This window comes from Heteronotia binoei, chromosome 11 (genome assembly GCF_032191835.1).
Source record: "Heteronotia binoei isolate CCM8104 ecotype False Entrance Well chromosome 11, APGP_CSIRO_Hbin_v1, whole genome shotgun sequence".
NCBI lineage: Eukaryota > Metazoa > Chordata > Lepidosauria > Squamata > Gekkonidae > Heteronotia > Heteronotia binoei.
In genome coordinates this window covers 68616295-68631458 of record NC_083233.1, presented here as the reverse complement: position 1 = coordinate 68631458, position 15164 = coordinate 68616295, and the positions used below count along the sequence as shown (strand labels likewise).

The 15164-nt window shown below is 45.4% G+C and overlaps 1 protein-coding gene and 1 non-coding gene across 2 annotated transcripts in view; one reads left to right on the top strand and one right to left on the bottom strand.

Annotated features, from left to right (window-relative positions):
- The first annotated feature begins 5865 nt into the window (after positions 1 to 5865).
- Positions 5866 to 15164, top strand: part of EP400 (E1A binding protein p400) — a 115885-nt gene continuing 106586 nt past the window's right edge. The window contains exons 1-2 of the mRNA XM_060250300.1: positions 5866 to 6009; positions 10701 to 12041. Of these exons, the coding sequence (XP_060106283.1) occupies positions 10728 to 12041 (1314 nt within the window). The 5' untranslated portion in view covers positions 5866 to 6009; positions 10701 to 10727. The remainder of the gene's footprint in view (positions 6010 to 10700; positions 12042 to 15164) is intronic.
- Positions 13581 to 13647, bottom strand: TRNAI-GAU (transfer RNA isoleucine (anticodon GAU)). The gene has a single exon. It is a non-coding gene; the product is annotated as a tRNA-Ile (tRNA).

Genomic DNA, 15164 nt, shown 5'->3' with positions numbered 1-15164 from the left:
CTCCATTGGAAATAATGGATAGGGGCACCTTCTTTGGGGGCTCATAGAACTGGGCCCCCTGGCCCAATCCTTTTGAAATCTGGATGGGGTTTTGAGAAGCATTGAATGCTATGCTGAAAATCTGGTGCCTCTACCTCAAATAAATAGCTCCCCAGAGCCCTAGATACCCACAGATTAATATTCCATTATACCCTATGGGAATCGGCCTCCATAGGGAATGGAGTGCCCAGCAGACATTTGTCTCCCTTCCCCTGCTTTCTGATGACCCTGAAGTGGGGGAATGGCCTCCAAACCGGGGGATCCCCTGTCCCCACCTGGGGATTTTATATCAAAAACAACCTGCCTAGGTTATAGTGACAAAATCACTACACTTTGTTACAAAACCCAATCTTTAATGGTGAAAGCATAGTTCACATTACTCACACATTACATGTTGGATGCATTACATGTAGGATGCATTCTCAATATTTAACAATTTTACAAATAAAGTACACTAAGTAGAGTTCCAATGTACAGGAGGCCGACTAAATATCCTGCCTTGAAGTTTTCTTGCAGCAAAGGTGCACTCTACGCTCTTTCTCAATGGAGACAACTCCTGCAAGATTCAGTTGGAAGGCACTTCACACTCTTTCTCCTTCAGCATCACACTGAAAATCATACAAAACGTTCACGGCTCAAAGCCATGATTAGAGCTGTTGCCGGTTGTAAAAAATACTGAGACTTGGTGCCTGTTTATAAATGCTGTACATAAGGAAATTTTATAGTGAACGTTTTGTATTATATTTCCAGTGTAATACCGAAGGAGGAAGAGTGTGAAGTGCCTTCCAGCTGAAGTGTTATAAATCTTGTAGGAGTCTCCACTGAGGAAAAAAAAGAATGTGGCGTGCACCTTTGCTGGAAGAAAACTTCAAAGCAGGATATTTAGTCAGCCTCCTGTACACTGGAACTCTACTTATTTTATGTACTTTATTTGTAAAATTGTTAAATATTGAGAATGTATCCTATATGTAAGAGCCCCGTGACGCAGCGTGGTAAAGCTGCAGTACTGCAGTCTGAACTCTCTGCTCATGACCTGAGTTCGATCCCAGTAGAAGCTGGTTCCAGGTAGCCGGCTCAGGTTGACTCAGCCTTCCATCCTTCCGAGGTCGGTAAAATGAGGACCCAGCTTGCTGGGGGGGAAGTGTAGATGACTGGGGAAGGCAATGGCAAACCACCCCGTAAAGTCTGCCGTGAAAATGTTGTGAAAGCAGCGTTCACCCCAGAGTTGAAACGACTGGTGCTTGCACCTTTACCTTTTTATCCTATATGTAATGTGTGAGCAATGTGAACTATACTTTCACCATAAAAGATTGGATTTTGTAACAAAGTTTAGTAATTTTGTCACTATAACCTAGGCAGGTTGTTTTTGATATATTATTCTGAGTGACTTCTCTCTTGGTATTTTTATCCCACCTGGGGATTAGCAACCCTATTAGACTGGCCAAATCAGATCCACCCCCAAAGTCTCCAGGTATTTTCCGACACAGACCCGGCAACCCAACAAAGAAGCACTGATCTGAGGTACTGCACAGGTGCATTCTGGGACAGGCAGTTCTGCCATGGGCTTCCGAACCGCCCCCCGCCCTGGCGGGGGACTCCCGAATTTGCGGCCTCCCCCTCCCGCTCTCCAAAAATCCGGAAGAGGGGGGAGAGAAGAACATGCGTGTAGGCATCATGTAGTTGTAGAGCTCATGCTCCGTTTGTAAAATCTGTGCCTTTAAGGCTGCGCAGGAAACAGGAAACAGGCTTCATTGGAAATGGTCAGTAATAGTTTCCATGGAGAACGGCCCCTCCCTTTCTTTTGCTTTCGTTTTCACAGCAAGTAAAATTCTGCAGGAAGAAGATCTAGTAAGTATTTGTGTGTGTGAGAGAGGGAGGGGGCAGGGGATTCTCTGGTTTGGAAGCCCTCCCCCTTTAGAAAGCGTGGGGGGGGAGGGAAATGTCTACTGGGCACTCTATTATTCCCTATGGAGAACGATTCCCATAGGGAATAATAGGAAATTGATCTGTGGGTATTGGGGGCTCTGGGGGGGGCTGTTTTTTGAGGTAGAGGCACCAAATTTTTAATATAGCATCTAGTGCCTCTCCCCAAAATACCACATATGGGCCCAGGCTGAGCCCATCTCGGAGGAGCAGCCAAGAGGCGGCAGCAGCGCAGGGGACGGCGAGGCAGGCCAGGAGCATGGCGAGCCGCGAATCCGGGCCCTTCTAGGACCCGGACTTGTGGCTCGCCACGCCCCCGGCCCGCCTCCACCCCGGAGGCAGAGCGGGCGAGGCCGCCGTGCCGCTGCCGCCTCTTCTCTGCTCGCCGTGGCTACTCCTCCGGATGGGCTCAGGCTGAGCCCATCTCGGAGGAGCAGCCACGGCGAGCGGAGAAGAGGTGGTAGCTGCGGGGCGGCTCGCCACGCTCCCCGGCACCGTTTCCCCCCCTCCCCCTAGCTCCACCCCAGTGTCTCCTGGCTCCACCCCCAAAGTCTCCTGGCTCCACCCCCAAAGTCCCCAGATATTTCTGGGGTTTGACTTGGCAACCCTAACTGCAATATCAAATATGAAATACTATGGCCCATCATCTTCTGAATACTTTCAAGTACTTTTGTTGAATACTTACTGAACACTGAAATCAAATGTCAAAGTGACCGTATGTTGGTCTGGTAACTAGACTGGTAACTAGACTGTACAAAATACCTTTCAACAATTCAGTGAAGTCTTAGGCCTAAAAGTCAACCATACAAAATGGAAATTACTAACCCTAACTTGAAATACAGCTACAAAAGATCAATAAAATTTGTTACTTAATTCCCATCATGGAAAGGACTATTTACTATATCTCAGTGTTAATCTAGCTGCAAATTTTTCTGCAATATTGAAATATCATCATTTCAAACTAGTGAATGATATCGAATGGCAACTTCAACAATGGGATAAAAGATATTCTTGGACTGAAAGATAGAATCTAATTAAATCATTTATCCTACCAAAATTTTTCTTTTCCATGCTATACCTATTAAAATAAGTTCAACACAAATTCAATCCTGGCAAAAAAATTATTACTAGATTCCTTGAGGACATAGAATTAAATGACATAGAATTAAAGGTTTCCTCTGGCAGACTATTTGGCTACTCATAAGAGACCTCAGCAGGGTCAAGCATCTTGTCTGTGTCCAACCAGCTTCTCTGAACAGCCAACAGCTGGGCACCAAGGCTGCAATGGGTTGCTAAAGCACATTAAAAACATCATCCGGCGAGTACAAAATTATGACTCACCTAACTTCACAGTGAAATCCTGCTCTTTTGTTGCCATGAGGGAAGTCTGATTTAGAGGAGTATGGGATTTATCAACAGAAGACCAACTGGCCTCACATGGCCCAGTCAGGTGATCTACAAATGCACCACATGGAACTTTGGACAGGGTTGGCCCAAGAACTCTAATAACACCAGGCCAACCCAAGAGTTCTTTCATAATTAGTATCTTGGGGGTTAGTTCAGCCCTGGGTAGCTAGATCTGAGCTTCCAATCAGGTGAGGAAGAAGAAACCAGTAGAAGAACTGGTCACCCATTCCGAAGCCCTCTGCTACGTAGCTGTTGAAGGTGAAGGTCAAGGGAAGCTGTAAGCAAGAGATCAGGAGACCGAGACTGGGAAGGGCAGCCATGAAGGAGCTGGAACGCTTAGGAGGACGTGTCACTATTGTGCTCTGGGGTCATCCTTCCTGAGCTAAGACAAAAATATGTGAGCTGGAGGCTAAAAACCTGTGAGCTAGCTCATGCTAACTCAGCTTAGAGGGAACAGTGCTTACCATGGCTTTTTTTTTAGTAGGACCGCACAGGAACACAGTTCTGGCTGGCTTGGTGTTAGGTGGTGTAGTCTATTATGCAAATGAATTTCTGCTGGCCTTCTTCTGCAAAAAGGCCCTGTGTGAAACAATGATGACATCAGGGCTGTGTGGCCTAACATGCAAATGAATTCCTGCTGGTTTTTTCCTACAAAAAATGCCCTGGGGCTTACTTCAGGAGAGCTTCTAGGATTGCACTGTAATGTTTCAGAGGGCAGCTGCATTCATCTGTGGCAGAACAGATTTGCATCCAATAGCAGCTGAAATCGTGTACCTTGAAACACTTGTTGATTTCTAAGGGCTGGAATCTTAACTGTTCAATAGATAAAGCTTGAGTCCAAGTGGCACCTTTAAGACCGACAAAGATTTACTCAAGGCATGAGCTCTTGTGTACACCCACACTTCCTCAGATACAAATAGACATTGTGCCTTTAATTTTTTTTTTTTAGATTAGAAACCAACCTCTATGACGATTCTCTTAACATGAAATCATAGTAGGGCTCTCATGTAAGCTTTGATTTCCCTTTAGCTCTAATACCACATCCAAGGTTGCCAGTCTCCAGGTGGGACCTGGAGACCTCCCACTTTTACAACTGATCTCCAGCTGGCAGAGATCAGCTCCCCTGGAGAAAATGACTGCTTGGAAGGATGGACTCGATGGCACTGTACCATGCTGAGGCCCCTCCCCTCCCCAAACCCTGCCCTCTCCAGGATCCACCCCCAAAATCTCCAGGTATTTTCCAACCCAGACTTGGCAACCCCACCATTTCTGGCCTCACCTGTCACCCCAAAATACTGCTGTGTCAAGTTGAAAACATGCTACAACACTTTAAAACTGCTCATCCACAGAGACATCTGCCGAGGGATGTATTGCAATTTGCCATTAATTTATGTAGTACGCTTTTATATGATTTTAATAGTTTTCAAATTACATTGCTTTGAAGGATATGTGACTGTTAGCTGCCCTGAGTCTGCTTGTGGAGAGGGCGGGATATAAATATAAATTAAATAAGTAATCACGTGAAGTGATGGTATCGCTTTACTCTGCTCTCGTAAGACCTCACCTGGAGTATTGTGTTCAGTTTTGGGCCCCACATTTTAAGAAGGATCTAGACAAGCTGGAAGGGGTCCAGAGGAGGGTGACGAAGATGGTGAAGGGGCTGGAGACCAAGTCCTATGAAGAAAGGTTGAAGGAGCTGGGCCTGTTTAGCCTGGAGAGGAGGCGGCTGAGAGGTGATAGGATCCCCATCTTTAAGGACTTTAAGGGTTGTCATCTAAATGGTGGGGAATTGTTTTCTGTGGCCCCAGAAGGTCAGACCAGAAGCAGTGGGTTGAAATTAAAAGAGTTTCCGGCTCCACATTAGGAAGAACTTCCTGACCGTTAGAGCAGTTCCTCAGTGGAACAGGTTTCCTCGTGAGGTGGTGGGCTCTCCTTCCTTGGAGGTTTTTAAACAGAGGCTAGATGGCCATCTGACAGCAATGCAGATCCTGTGAATTTAGGGGGAGGTGTTTCTGAGTTTCCTGCATTGTGCAGGGGGTTGGACTAGACGACCCTGGAGATCCCTTCCAACTCTATGATTCTAAGTACAAATAAACAGATCTACTTCTACCCCCCGAGGCTGCCATTGGCCGGCCTGTAGGTGTAGCCGGAGGGAGAAACTGCTGTTGCGTTGAAGTCCAGCCGCAGGAACCAAGGAAGGAAGAAGAGAAGCAGCGCTTCCGGTACCTCTGAGCACGTGCAGAGAGCGCAGCCTCGCCCCCCTCCCTCGCGCTGTGCTTCTCCCGAGCTAAGCGGCCATTCTGGCCGCGTCCCCCACGGAGGCAGCGGAGTCTTTCTTTTGCCCCTAGCAAAAGCCGCCATTTCCCATCCTATTTAAATTTAGCACCGCTCTAAGCCCACTGAAGCCCCTCCCCGCATGCGCAGTAGGAGAAACGAAGCTGCCCGAGACGGCCTCTTTTCCCTCTTTTGTAAAAACGCGAAGGGAACGGGGAGGAAAGGGGAGGGGGAATAGGACGTCGGCGGCTTGTCCCTCGCCGGCCCTCGTAAGCGACGGATGCTCCTGTTTTCGGTTTCCCCCTCCTCTCCGGGCCAGTTTCCTGTCAGGAGCGGATGGCTCGAGCTAGGCCCGGCTTCGAGGCGGTAAGTGCGACGCCGGAGCCAAAGTTCGGCCTCAGCCCGGGTTCCTCAGGAGGGGCTCGCCGGGTGGTCTGGAGCGGGCGGGAGGTTTGCAGCGGGCTGCCTGAAGGGAGCCGCTAGGCCCGGAACGCTCCCCCCCTTCGGTTATAGAAGAGTTAACGGGGGCCGGAGAGGGACAAAAAAAGAAAAGGCCGCGACCGTTCTAAGCCCTGTCTTGGTTGGGGGAGCTTGGAAGGCGAAAGGAACGCCGAGGGGAGCCGAGTCGGTCGGGCTCGGCTCAGGGAAACCGGGGTTCGAATCTCTGCTCTGCACCGAAGGCCGCTGGGTGGTCTTGGGCCGCTCACTGGTGCTTTAGCTCCCTGCACGGGGCTGTGATGGGGATCAAATCGGGGCAGGGAGAGCCATGCAGGGATACCCCTGACGCTCTCAGAGCAGCGTTAAAAGTATGTTAAATGCATCGTGGAGGGGAAGTTCTGCATAGATTTTTTTTTTCCATTTTCAAAATGTATTGATGTTAAACAGGATACGGCACAAATCAGTGTTCCCTCTAAGCTGCAGAGTCTTGCGAGTAAAAGTTCTACTTGTTGAGCTACTGGCGTTAAAGGTGTGAGCGCCTGCATACATTAGTGTGCTCTGGGGTCATCCTTCTTGAGCCAAGACAAAAATGTGTGAGCTGGAGGCTAAAAATCTGTGAGCTAGCTCACGCTAACTCAGTCTAGAGGGAACACTGGACACAATATTGCGCTGCCAGTCTGAGTAGACAATACTGACTTTGATGGATCGAGGGTCTGATTCAGTATAAGGCAGCTTCATACGTTCAATATTCCTTGGGAGAAGGGAAGCGGAGCAGTAAGTTATCAAACCAAAAAAGGCTTAGCATAGAGTATGGTATACACATATTACATTGAATACAATCCATCATGACAACTGAGATTATGAAGTATTTCACTATTTCCAAAACACATAGCAAGGCAAGTAAGCTTAGGAAAAATTGGAAAATAATTCCAGAAATAGACAAATAGATTTATAAATATAGATGAGTATATAAATGTTTAAATTAAACCTTTTGAGAAACTAATGCCCTCATTTTAAACCCAGAGCTAACATCACAACAGACTTATTTATGTAGATATCAATCTGCTCTTCTGACTTTTATTGCCCTCTTGTTGATGCAGCCCAGTTAACATAAACTGACAGTCACCAAACCCCAAATTGTGCTTCTCTTAATCTGCTAACAAACATTTCCATGACTTTGTATACTAATTCACTGCCCACTCTCTCTATATTGACTGATGAAGTGTGCTTCAGGCACACGAAAGCTTACGTTCTGAATAAAACTTTGTTGGTCTTAAAGGTGCGACCTGACGCCTACTTTGTTCTATAGAAATCAGTGTTGGATGCTACAGATCAAGGAGAAATAATGAGCAGGCATTTGTGAGGTTTGGTGAAGAGCTTGATGTACACCATTTCATCCAAAGAAAGGAAGCCATTTCTTTGATAGTTGCGAGCGTTCTGTTTGAGAATCTCGAAATTGTAAATCAGCTGTGATTTTATCAAAGATGAAGTAATCCCATACTTCGATATATCATGACTGCACTGTAGGGAGGGCTGCATCTTTTTTTTAGGGCTATTACAGTTTTTTGCTGCAGTGAGAAGGATCATGACGAGGTCTTTCTTTTTTGCATAGATCTTGCAGTTTTGAGAAGCAACTAGACATCAGCTGCAGATACCCTCTAATGGTTTTCCCAACACAGCACATCAAGCAGCATCTCTTTATGAATGATAAAACTTGTAATTAAATAAGCAGCCACAGTGTATAACAGGGAAATCCAAGGAGAATGACATAATGAAGATTACAAGTTTATGTTCATTCAGTTAAAAATTGTAAGAGCAGAAAATAATGTTCTAAAGCTTCTGGTGAGAAGATAAACTTTGACTGTGTTTGACTGTAAAACATCCTTTATTACGTTCAGGGTCCCAGAATCTTCTTCAGATTCCTGGACTGAAAGCAGTTCGATTGTTCACCACAAGAGCCAGAGCATTTTCGACAATAGCCCCTGCTCTGTGGAATGCCCTCCCCGAACACATCAGGGCCCTGTGGGACCGTCACAGTTCTACCGGGCCTGTAAGACCAAACTATTTAACTTGTCTTCAATAGTTGAGGGGAGGTAACAAATGTCCCACAGCTCTGACAATCTCATTGGACACATATAGGTATTCAGAAGCATTGACATGCATCTTAGATTTTATGGTTAAAATGTGTGGATTGATTTTATTGTATATTATTTTTAATATTCTATGTGGTTTTTAACTGTTGTTAGCCGCCCTGAGACGTTAGGGGAGGGCGGGATATAAATTTGATAAAATAAATTTAAAAAATCTTCTGGCGAGAAGATAAACTTTGACTGTGTTGGACTGTAAAACATCCTTTATTAATTCTTTAGAGGTTTTTTTGTGTATTACATAACACCTATGTATAAAACCTTGGGATGCTAAATGGAATACTGTCCAGGTACTAGCTGTTTTGGAATTAGCATTCTCCTAAAAGAGAAAGCTGGTTATAATAGTACAGTTGAAATATTTTGACTTGAATGTAAAGACAGCCAGAGTGGTTAGAGTGTCATACTAGGATATGAGAGACCCGGGTTCAAATCCACACTCTGCCATGGCACTTCATTGAGTAATTTTGGGCTAGTCTCACAATCTCTTACTCTATCCTATTTCACAAGGTAGTTGTAAAGACAGACGGGAGGAAAGGAGAATGATGTAGACTGCTCTGTGTACTCATTGGGGAAAAAGGTGGAACAGAAATTAAGTAAATATATAAATTGAGAAAGAGGTAATAAGAGGAAGGTGGGAAGGTGAGGCATGTTAGTTACATGTCCCATTGTTTGCCAGAGCAGTCAAGGAAAGGGAATAGATTTCAAAGAAAATTTCCTCTCTGTTCATTAAACTGGCCAGAAGGGTTTATCCAATACTTCCACCATACTTATGGTAGATTGCTGGCTGTGAATGGGAAAAAAATCAAACAATTTAGAATATTTGCTGACACCTTCATTTTTCTGTTTCTTCTGCCTATATCAGGGGTGGCTAGACTTGCTTAACATAAGAGCCACATTGAATAAATGTCAGATGTTTGAGAGCTGCAAGACATGAATGTCAGATTTTGGAGAGCCACAAGGCAGGCAGGCAAATAGATCGGGGGAGGGAGAGGTAGAAAGAAATCAACTTTAATTTTAAATGTATTCTCCAAGCCACTGGCTGCCTTGGCTTGGTGAAGTGATTTAAAGAGAGAAATGCCTTCTGCAAGCTGGCCGGCTGGGCAGTGGGGGCTTCAAGAGCCACGCAATATATGTGAAAAAGCTACATGTGGCTCCCGAGCCACAGTTTGACCACCCTTGGCCTATATTATATATTTTTATCTGATTGGGGTTTGACTCTTTTAAGCTATATTTTAGTATTTGGTTGTTTTACCATTGCGTAAACTGTCCTGCTTTATGACTTGTGCCAGGTAAGATGATAACTACATAGTGAAGTCTGTGTTACTTTTAGACATTTTTGTTGCATGTCATCAGTTGCAACTGGCAGAAAAAAAACTGAAAAACTTAGGGACTCTTTAACTCATTCTGGGCTTGGGGGGCACTCAGAAAACAGTGCGAAATCTTGATTTCTGAGTGTCTGGAAGACTTGAATGTAATGTCAGGAACAAAACTCTGTCTCTCACATGGAGAGTTATGGGTGATAAATGACCACTAATTTTGGTTGGCTACCAGGGCCTTTTCTTGTTTGCTTGTTTTTTCTTAATGAAAGTATTTTCATTTTTTTGTGCCAGATATTTTGAAGAAACAGAGTTCATAGAGAACAAATGAATTTATGTGAAGATTTCCTTTGATTTTTGAGCAGTTTTTGAATAGCACCTTCACATAGTACATATGTTCAGATAATTATTCTAATTAGCTTTGTGTTAACAATTAAGACAGTTTAGTGGCTTGTGCATGCACACAGACAGATGGAAATCATTAAAAAAACGTTATTCATTTACGCACATCCAGAATCAACGTGGTGCTTTATAGCGTAACATAAAATAAAAGGGAAGTCTGTGCTCTGGAGAATTTGTCATTTAAATGTCTGTGGTAGCTTAGAAAATAAAGTGAATGTAGAGGCAAGAGTAACACCAAGAAATGGGAGAATTGTGTAGCCAGTGGGAGAATTATGTAGCCAAATGCAATGTTTACTGAGTTAGATTGATCCCTTGTAATTTGTTGTTGTTCAGTCGCACAGTCGAGTCTGACTCTTTGCGACCCCATGGACAAAGTCACGTGCCTGGCCAGGCCCACCATCCTCTGAAGTCCGCTCAAGTTCGTGTTAGTTACATCAGTAACGCTGTCCAGCCATCTCATCTTTTACTGTCCCTTTCTTCTTTTGCCTTCTGTCTTTCCCATCCCAGCATTAAGGTCTTCTCTAGTGAGTGCTCCCTTCTCATTTGGTGGCCAAAGTATTTGAGCTTCAGTTTCATCATCTGACCTTCCAGGGAACAGTCAGGGTGGATTTCCCTTAGGACTGACTGATTTGATCTTGCAGTCCAAGGGACTCTCAAGATTCTTCTCCAGCACCACAGCTCAAAAGCATCTATTCTTCTGCATTTGGCCTTCCTTGTAATACCCTTGTAATACCATTTTTTAATTTCTTTTTAGAATTCGTGAACATTAGAAAAGGTGAGAATGCACCATGGGAATGGACCTCAAAACGCACAACGCCAGCTCCAAAGGTCCCGGTCCTTCACCGGCAGCGAGAGCGAAGATCAGCCGGGAAACCTGCCGCAATCCCCCGCAGCGTCGTTTGCTCCTTCCACCAATCCATCTGCGCCACAGTCTCCTAGTTACCAGATCCAACAATTTATCATGAGCAGAAGCCCCGTGGCCAGCCAGAACGTGAACATCACCCTGCAGAATGTCGGCTCGGTAACGGCAGGGAACCAGCAGATCACCCTTACCCCTTTGCCCATCTCAAGCCCGACATCCCCAAGCTTCCAGTTCAGTCCTCAGCAAAGGAGGTTCGAGCATGGATCGCCCTCTTATATCCAAGTTACTTCGCCGCTGCCCCCTCAGGTTCAGTCTCAAAGCCCCACGCAGCCCAGCCCCGTGCCAGTTCAGTCCATTTCTAACGTTCGGACAGGTACCCCGGGGCCTGGCTTGGGCATGTGCAGCCAGAGCCCGACGCGAGGCTTCGTGGACGCGAGCGTGCTTGTCAGACAGATCAGCTTGAGCCCTTCGAACGGCGGGCACTTCGTGTATCAGGAAGGATCCGGCATCACCCAAATCTCTCAAGGCACGGCGGCTCAGGTGCAGCTTTCCTCTCCCGGAGGGCCAGCTGCGGTGAGAGAGCGCAGGCTGTCGCAGCCCCACTCGCAGACCGGAGGCACCATTCACCATCTCGGACCGCAGAGCCCCGTCGCTAGCGGGGCAAACATCCAGCCTTTATCGAGTCCTGGTCACATTACAACAAATAACCTGCCGCCGCAAATTAGCAACATAATCCAAGGCATGCAACAGCAACAGCAGGTCCTGCAAGGGCAGCAGTTGAGCAGACCCTTGGGATATGACAGGACTCCTGGGAGTCTGATCGCCGGCGTGGGAGGACCGCCCACGTTTGGGATGACCTCACCGCCCCCTCCCACCAGCCCTTCCCGAGCCAGCATGGCCCAGGGGCTGACGAGTCTCCCCCTCGCTCCCTCGGTGTGTGCTGTGGTGAAGAAGCCCAAAAAGCTGGAGGAGATCCCCCCTGCCACTCAAGAGACTGCTCAGATGAGAAAGCAGTGTTTGGACCACCACCTCAAGCAAATGGAGATCTTGAAAGAAACTTTCAAGGAGTACCTGATCGAGTTGTTTTTCCTGCAACATCTTCAAGGGAATATGATGGATTTCTTGGCGTTTAAAAAGAAGCTCTGTATGCCGTTGCAAGCGTACCTCAGGCAGAATGACTTGGATTTGGAGGAGGAGGAAGAGGAAGAGCAGTCTGAAGTGATCAACGATGAGGTAGGACTCGACTCTTTTTCGGTAACATAAATGCGTCACTGTGAACAGTTGACACTAGTTCTCCGATTGTGCAGACCTAGATGTACTGACTTGATCCAGTGAAACCAGTTAGACTTCCAATAAGCATAGTTACGATCAGGGCTTGTTTTGTAGCGGGAACTCCTTTGCATATTAGGCCACACACCCCTGATGTAGCCAATCCTGCAAGAGCTCACAATGCTCTTAGTACAGGGCCTGTTTTAAACTCCAGGAGGCTACATCAGTGGTGTGTTGCCTAATATGGAAATGAGTTCCTGCTACAAAAGCCCTGGTTATGATCAGGTTGCAACTCTTTCTGGGCCATGAGATAACACACTGACTGCTGCCGCAGTGATCTCGGCTTTTTTTTTGAGCAGGAACGCAGTTCCGGTTGACTTGGTATCAGAGGTGTGGCCTAATATGCAAATGGGTTCTTGCTGCGCTTTTCCCACCAACCCCCCCCCCCCGGTGAACCTTAACTCTTTTGTAGTGAACAGATGCTCTGGGGAAGTGTTTTAAGATCAAATATATTTGTTTTATTTGCTATATACGTAGGCTGCCTTTCAACCACAGAAGCTCCCAAGGGCAACTCCAAAAAAGAAAAGATAAATCAGTTGTGGTAGTGAGTCGTTTGGAATGGTCTGTTTGGAATGGTCTGTTCTTCTAGGTGTTTGAGGTGCTTCTGCTTTCCTGCTCAGACATAAACAAAACTCTTTGAGTTTTAATGCATGGGTTGCATTTTCATCACATGCGGAATGCCTTTATGAACGTTTGTGGGTTTTTTTAAATAGAACTTTCAAAATGGCAAACTTATTTTTAGTGTGTGGTGATAGAATTTCTACAGTGATGATGACAAAAGTGAACTTGGGTTTGGATTGAGATTTCAGATTGTGCAAATACACGTTATTTCTACAGTCAGGATCCAGGCAATCCATGTGCCCCATTTGACTGGTGCATTTCAAATAACAGCCCCACTGCATCTCACACAAAAGTGTAGGGGAAGTCGTTCTTGAACATCAGTTAAGTTTCAGAAACAGCCAAGGAAGAAAGATTTTGTGGTTTTTTTTAAAAATCCAGTGGAGTGTGAAGTTGCTCTGGCTAAAGATGACAACCCTAAAGCCTATCATTAAAAAAGCAACAACAGTAGATTAAAGTAATTTAAAATACATATGTGAGTTCATTAGTGAACTAATTTCAAGCTGTCTCAAGCAGGGCTTGCAAGAGGCGGCATGGAGATATCCTAAATAAATTATTTAGGCATTACAGTCCCGCTGAGAGCACAGTGCGGATCAGAATGAGTATTCTCTACTTGACGCACAACCTTTTTCAGAAGGTCGTGAACATATATATATATATATACACACACACACATACACACACACATATGAAACTCCCTTATACGGATTCAGACCCTCGGTCCATCAAAGTCAGTATTGTCTACTCAGACTGGCAGCGGCTCTTCAGGGTCTCCAGCAGCTCTCCAGAGGTTTTTCACGCCTATTTACCTGGACCCTTTTTAGTTGGAGATGCCAGGGATTGAACCTGGGACCTTCTGCTTATCAAGCAGATGCTCTGCCACTGAGCCACCGGCCCTCCCCATGCATCAACTCATTGTGACAGCCCTTCCAGTGTATAGGCTGTTCCCGAATTCTAAACCCATTCCATTGTCTGGCTTGGAGCTGAACTGTTCACTCACGTTGCCACAAGTTGTGGTGACCCACCCCATCTATGTGCATAACTCTCTTCTTTCAGAGGGCTATTTTAATTTTCTGTTTATGGCCGTATGAGGTAAAATACCAGAGAGGATTCACGGTTGATTTGCATTGTTTTCCCAGAGAGGTGTGCATTGGTTTGCAAGCAAACTTGATAACTTCTAGTTAAATATTGTAAATACATTGCTGTTTTCAGTGAAATCTTGTAGACCTCTTTAATGATGGCATTACCAGTGGATTAGTGACTTATTGACTATGAATGGATTTGCCCAACATTTTTTGAAATGGTAAATAGCAGGCTTGGTAGGATTCCTTGATTAATATGGGCTGTGGTGAAAGGACAGTAGGAATTTAAACCTCCCCCCCCCCCACAAGTTGCTTTCCTAACTTTTACTTGTATGTGGGTTTTTTCCAGTGTGTTAAAATAGCAGCTCCAGGGATCTAGTCAGGAAAGAAGCAATAATATCTCACCAGTATTATGTGCCTCCTTGGTTCATTAACACATTTACTGTTTACAGGCTGAGGCACTCCATATCCAAAAACAGTAGAAAGGGAAGCTCATTGAAATCCGTAAGAGGTTTTGAGAAAGTGTGTTGAAGGTCATCCAAGTAGGTCAGAGGATCTGTAAGAGTAAATAAGATCTTTTCTGTGGTCTGAAATTTTTAAAAAAAGTAATCCATTTGTTACTGTACATGCTAAATGGGCTGGCTATAACATTAACATCCCCTCCTCCCCCCAAAAAAGCTCCATGATATTTTCAGAATGGTCAAAAATGATCAGTTTGTGCTTGACTGTGCTGAGTAAGACATATGAGACTTTTAGAAGAAGATACTGGATTTATATCCCGCCCTATACTCCAAATCTCAGAGCGGTCACAAGCAGTGTTCCCTCTAAGCTGTTAGTGTGAGCTAGATCACAGTTTTTTGGTTTCTGGCTCACAGATTTTTGTTTTAGCTCAGGAAAAATGGCCCCAGAGCAAGCTAATTTAGGCAGTAGCTCACAACTTTAATGCCAGTAGCTCACAAAGTAGAATTTTTGCTCACAGGACTCCTCAGCTTAGAGGAAACATTGGTCACAATCTCCTTTACCTCCCCCCCCACACAACAGACACCCTGTGAGGTGGCTGTGGCTGAGAGAGCTCTTGCAGCAGATGCCCTTTCGAGGACAACTCCTACAAGAACTATGGAGCAAGTGGAGGAGTGGGGAATCAAACCCGGCTCTCCCAGATAAGAGTCTGCACACTTAACCATACACCAAACTGGCTCTCAAAGGCTTTTCTTAAACCTCAGCCACAATTTGTCAAAATGTTTTTCACTCTTATATCCCTGTTTCATGCTGTCGTGCATAGGCTAAGGCATTTCTTTCTATGGTACTAGGTGAGCAGTGTAATTAA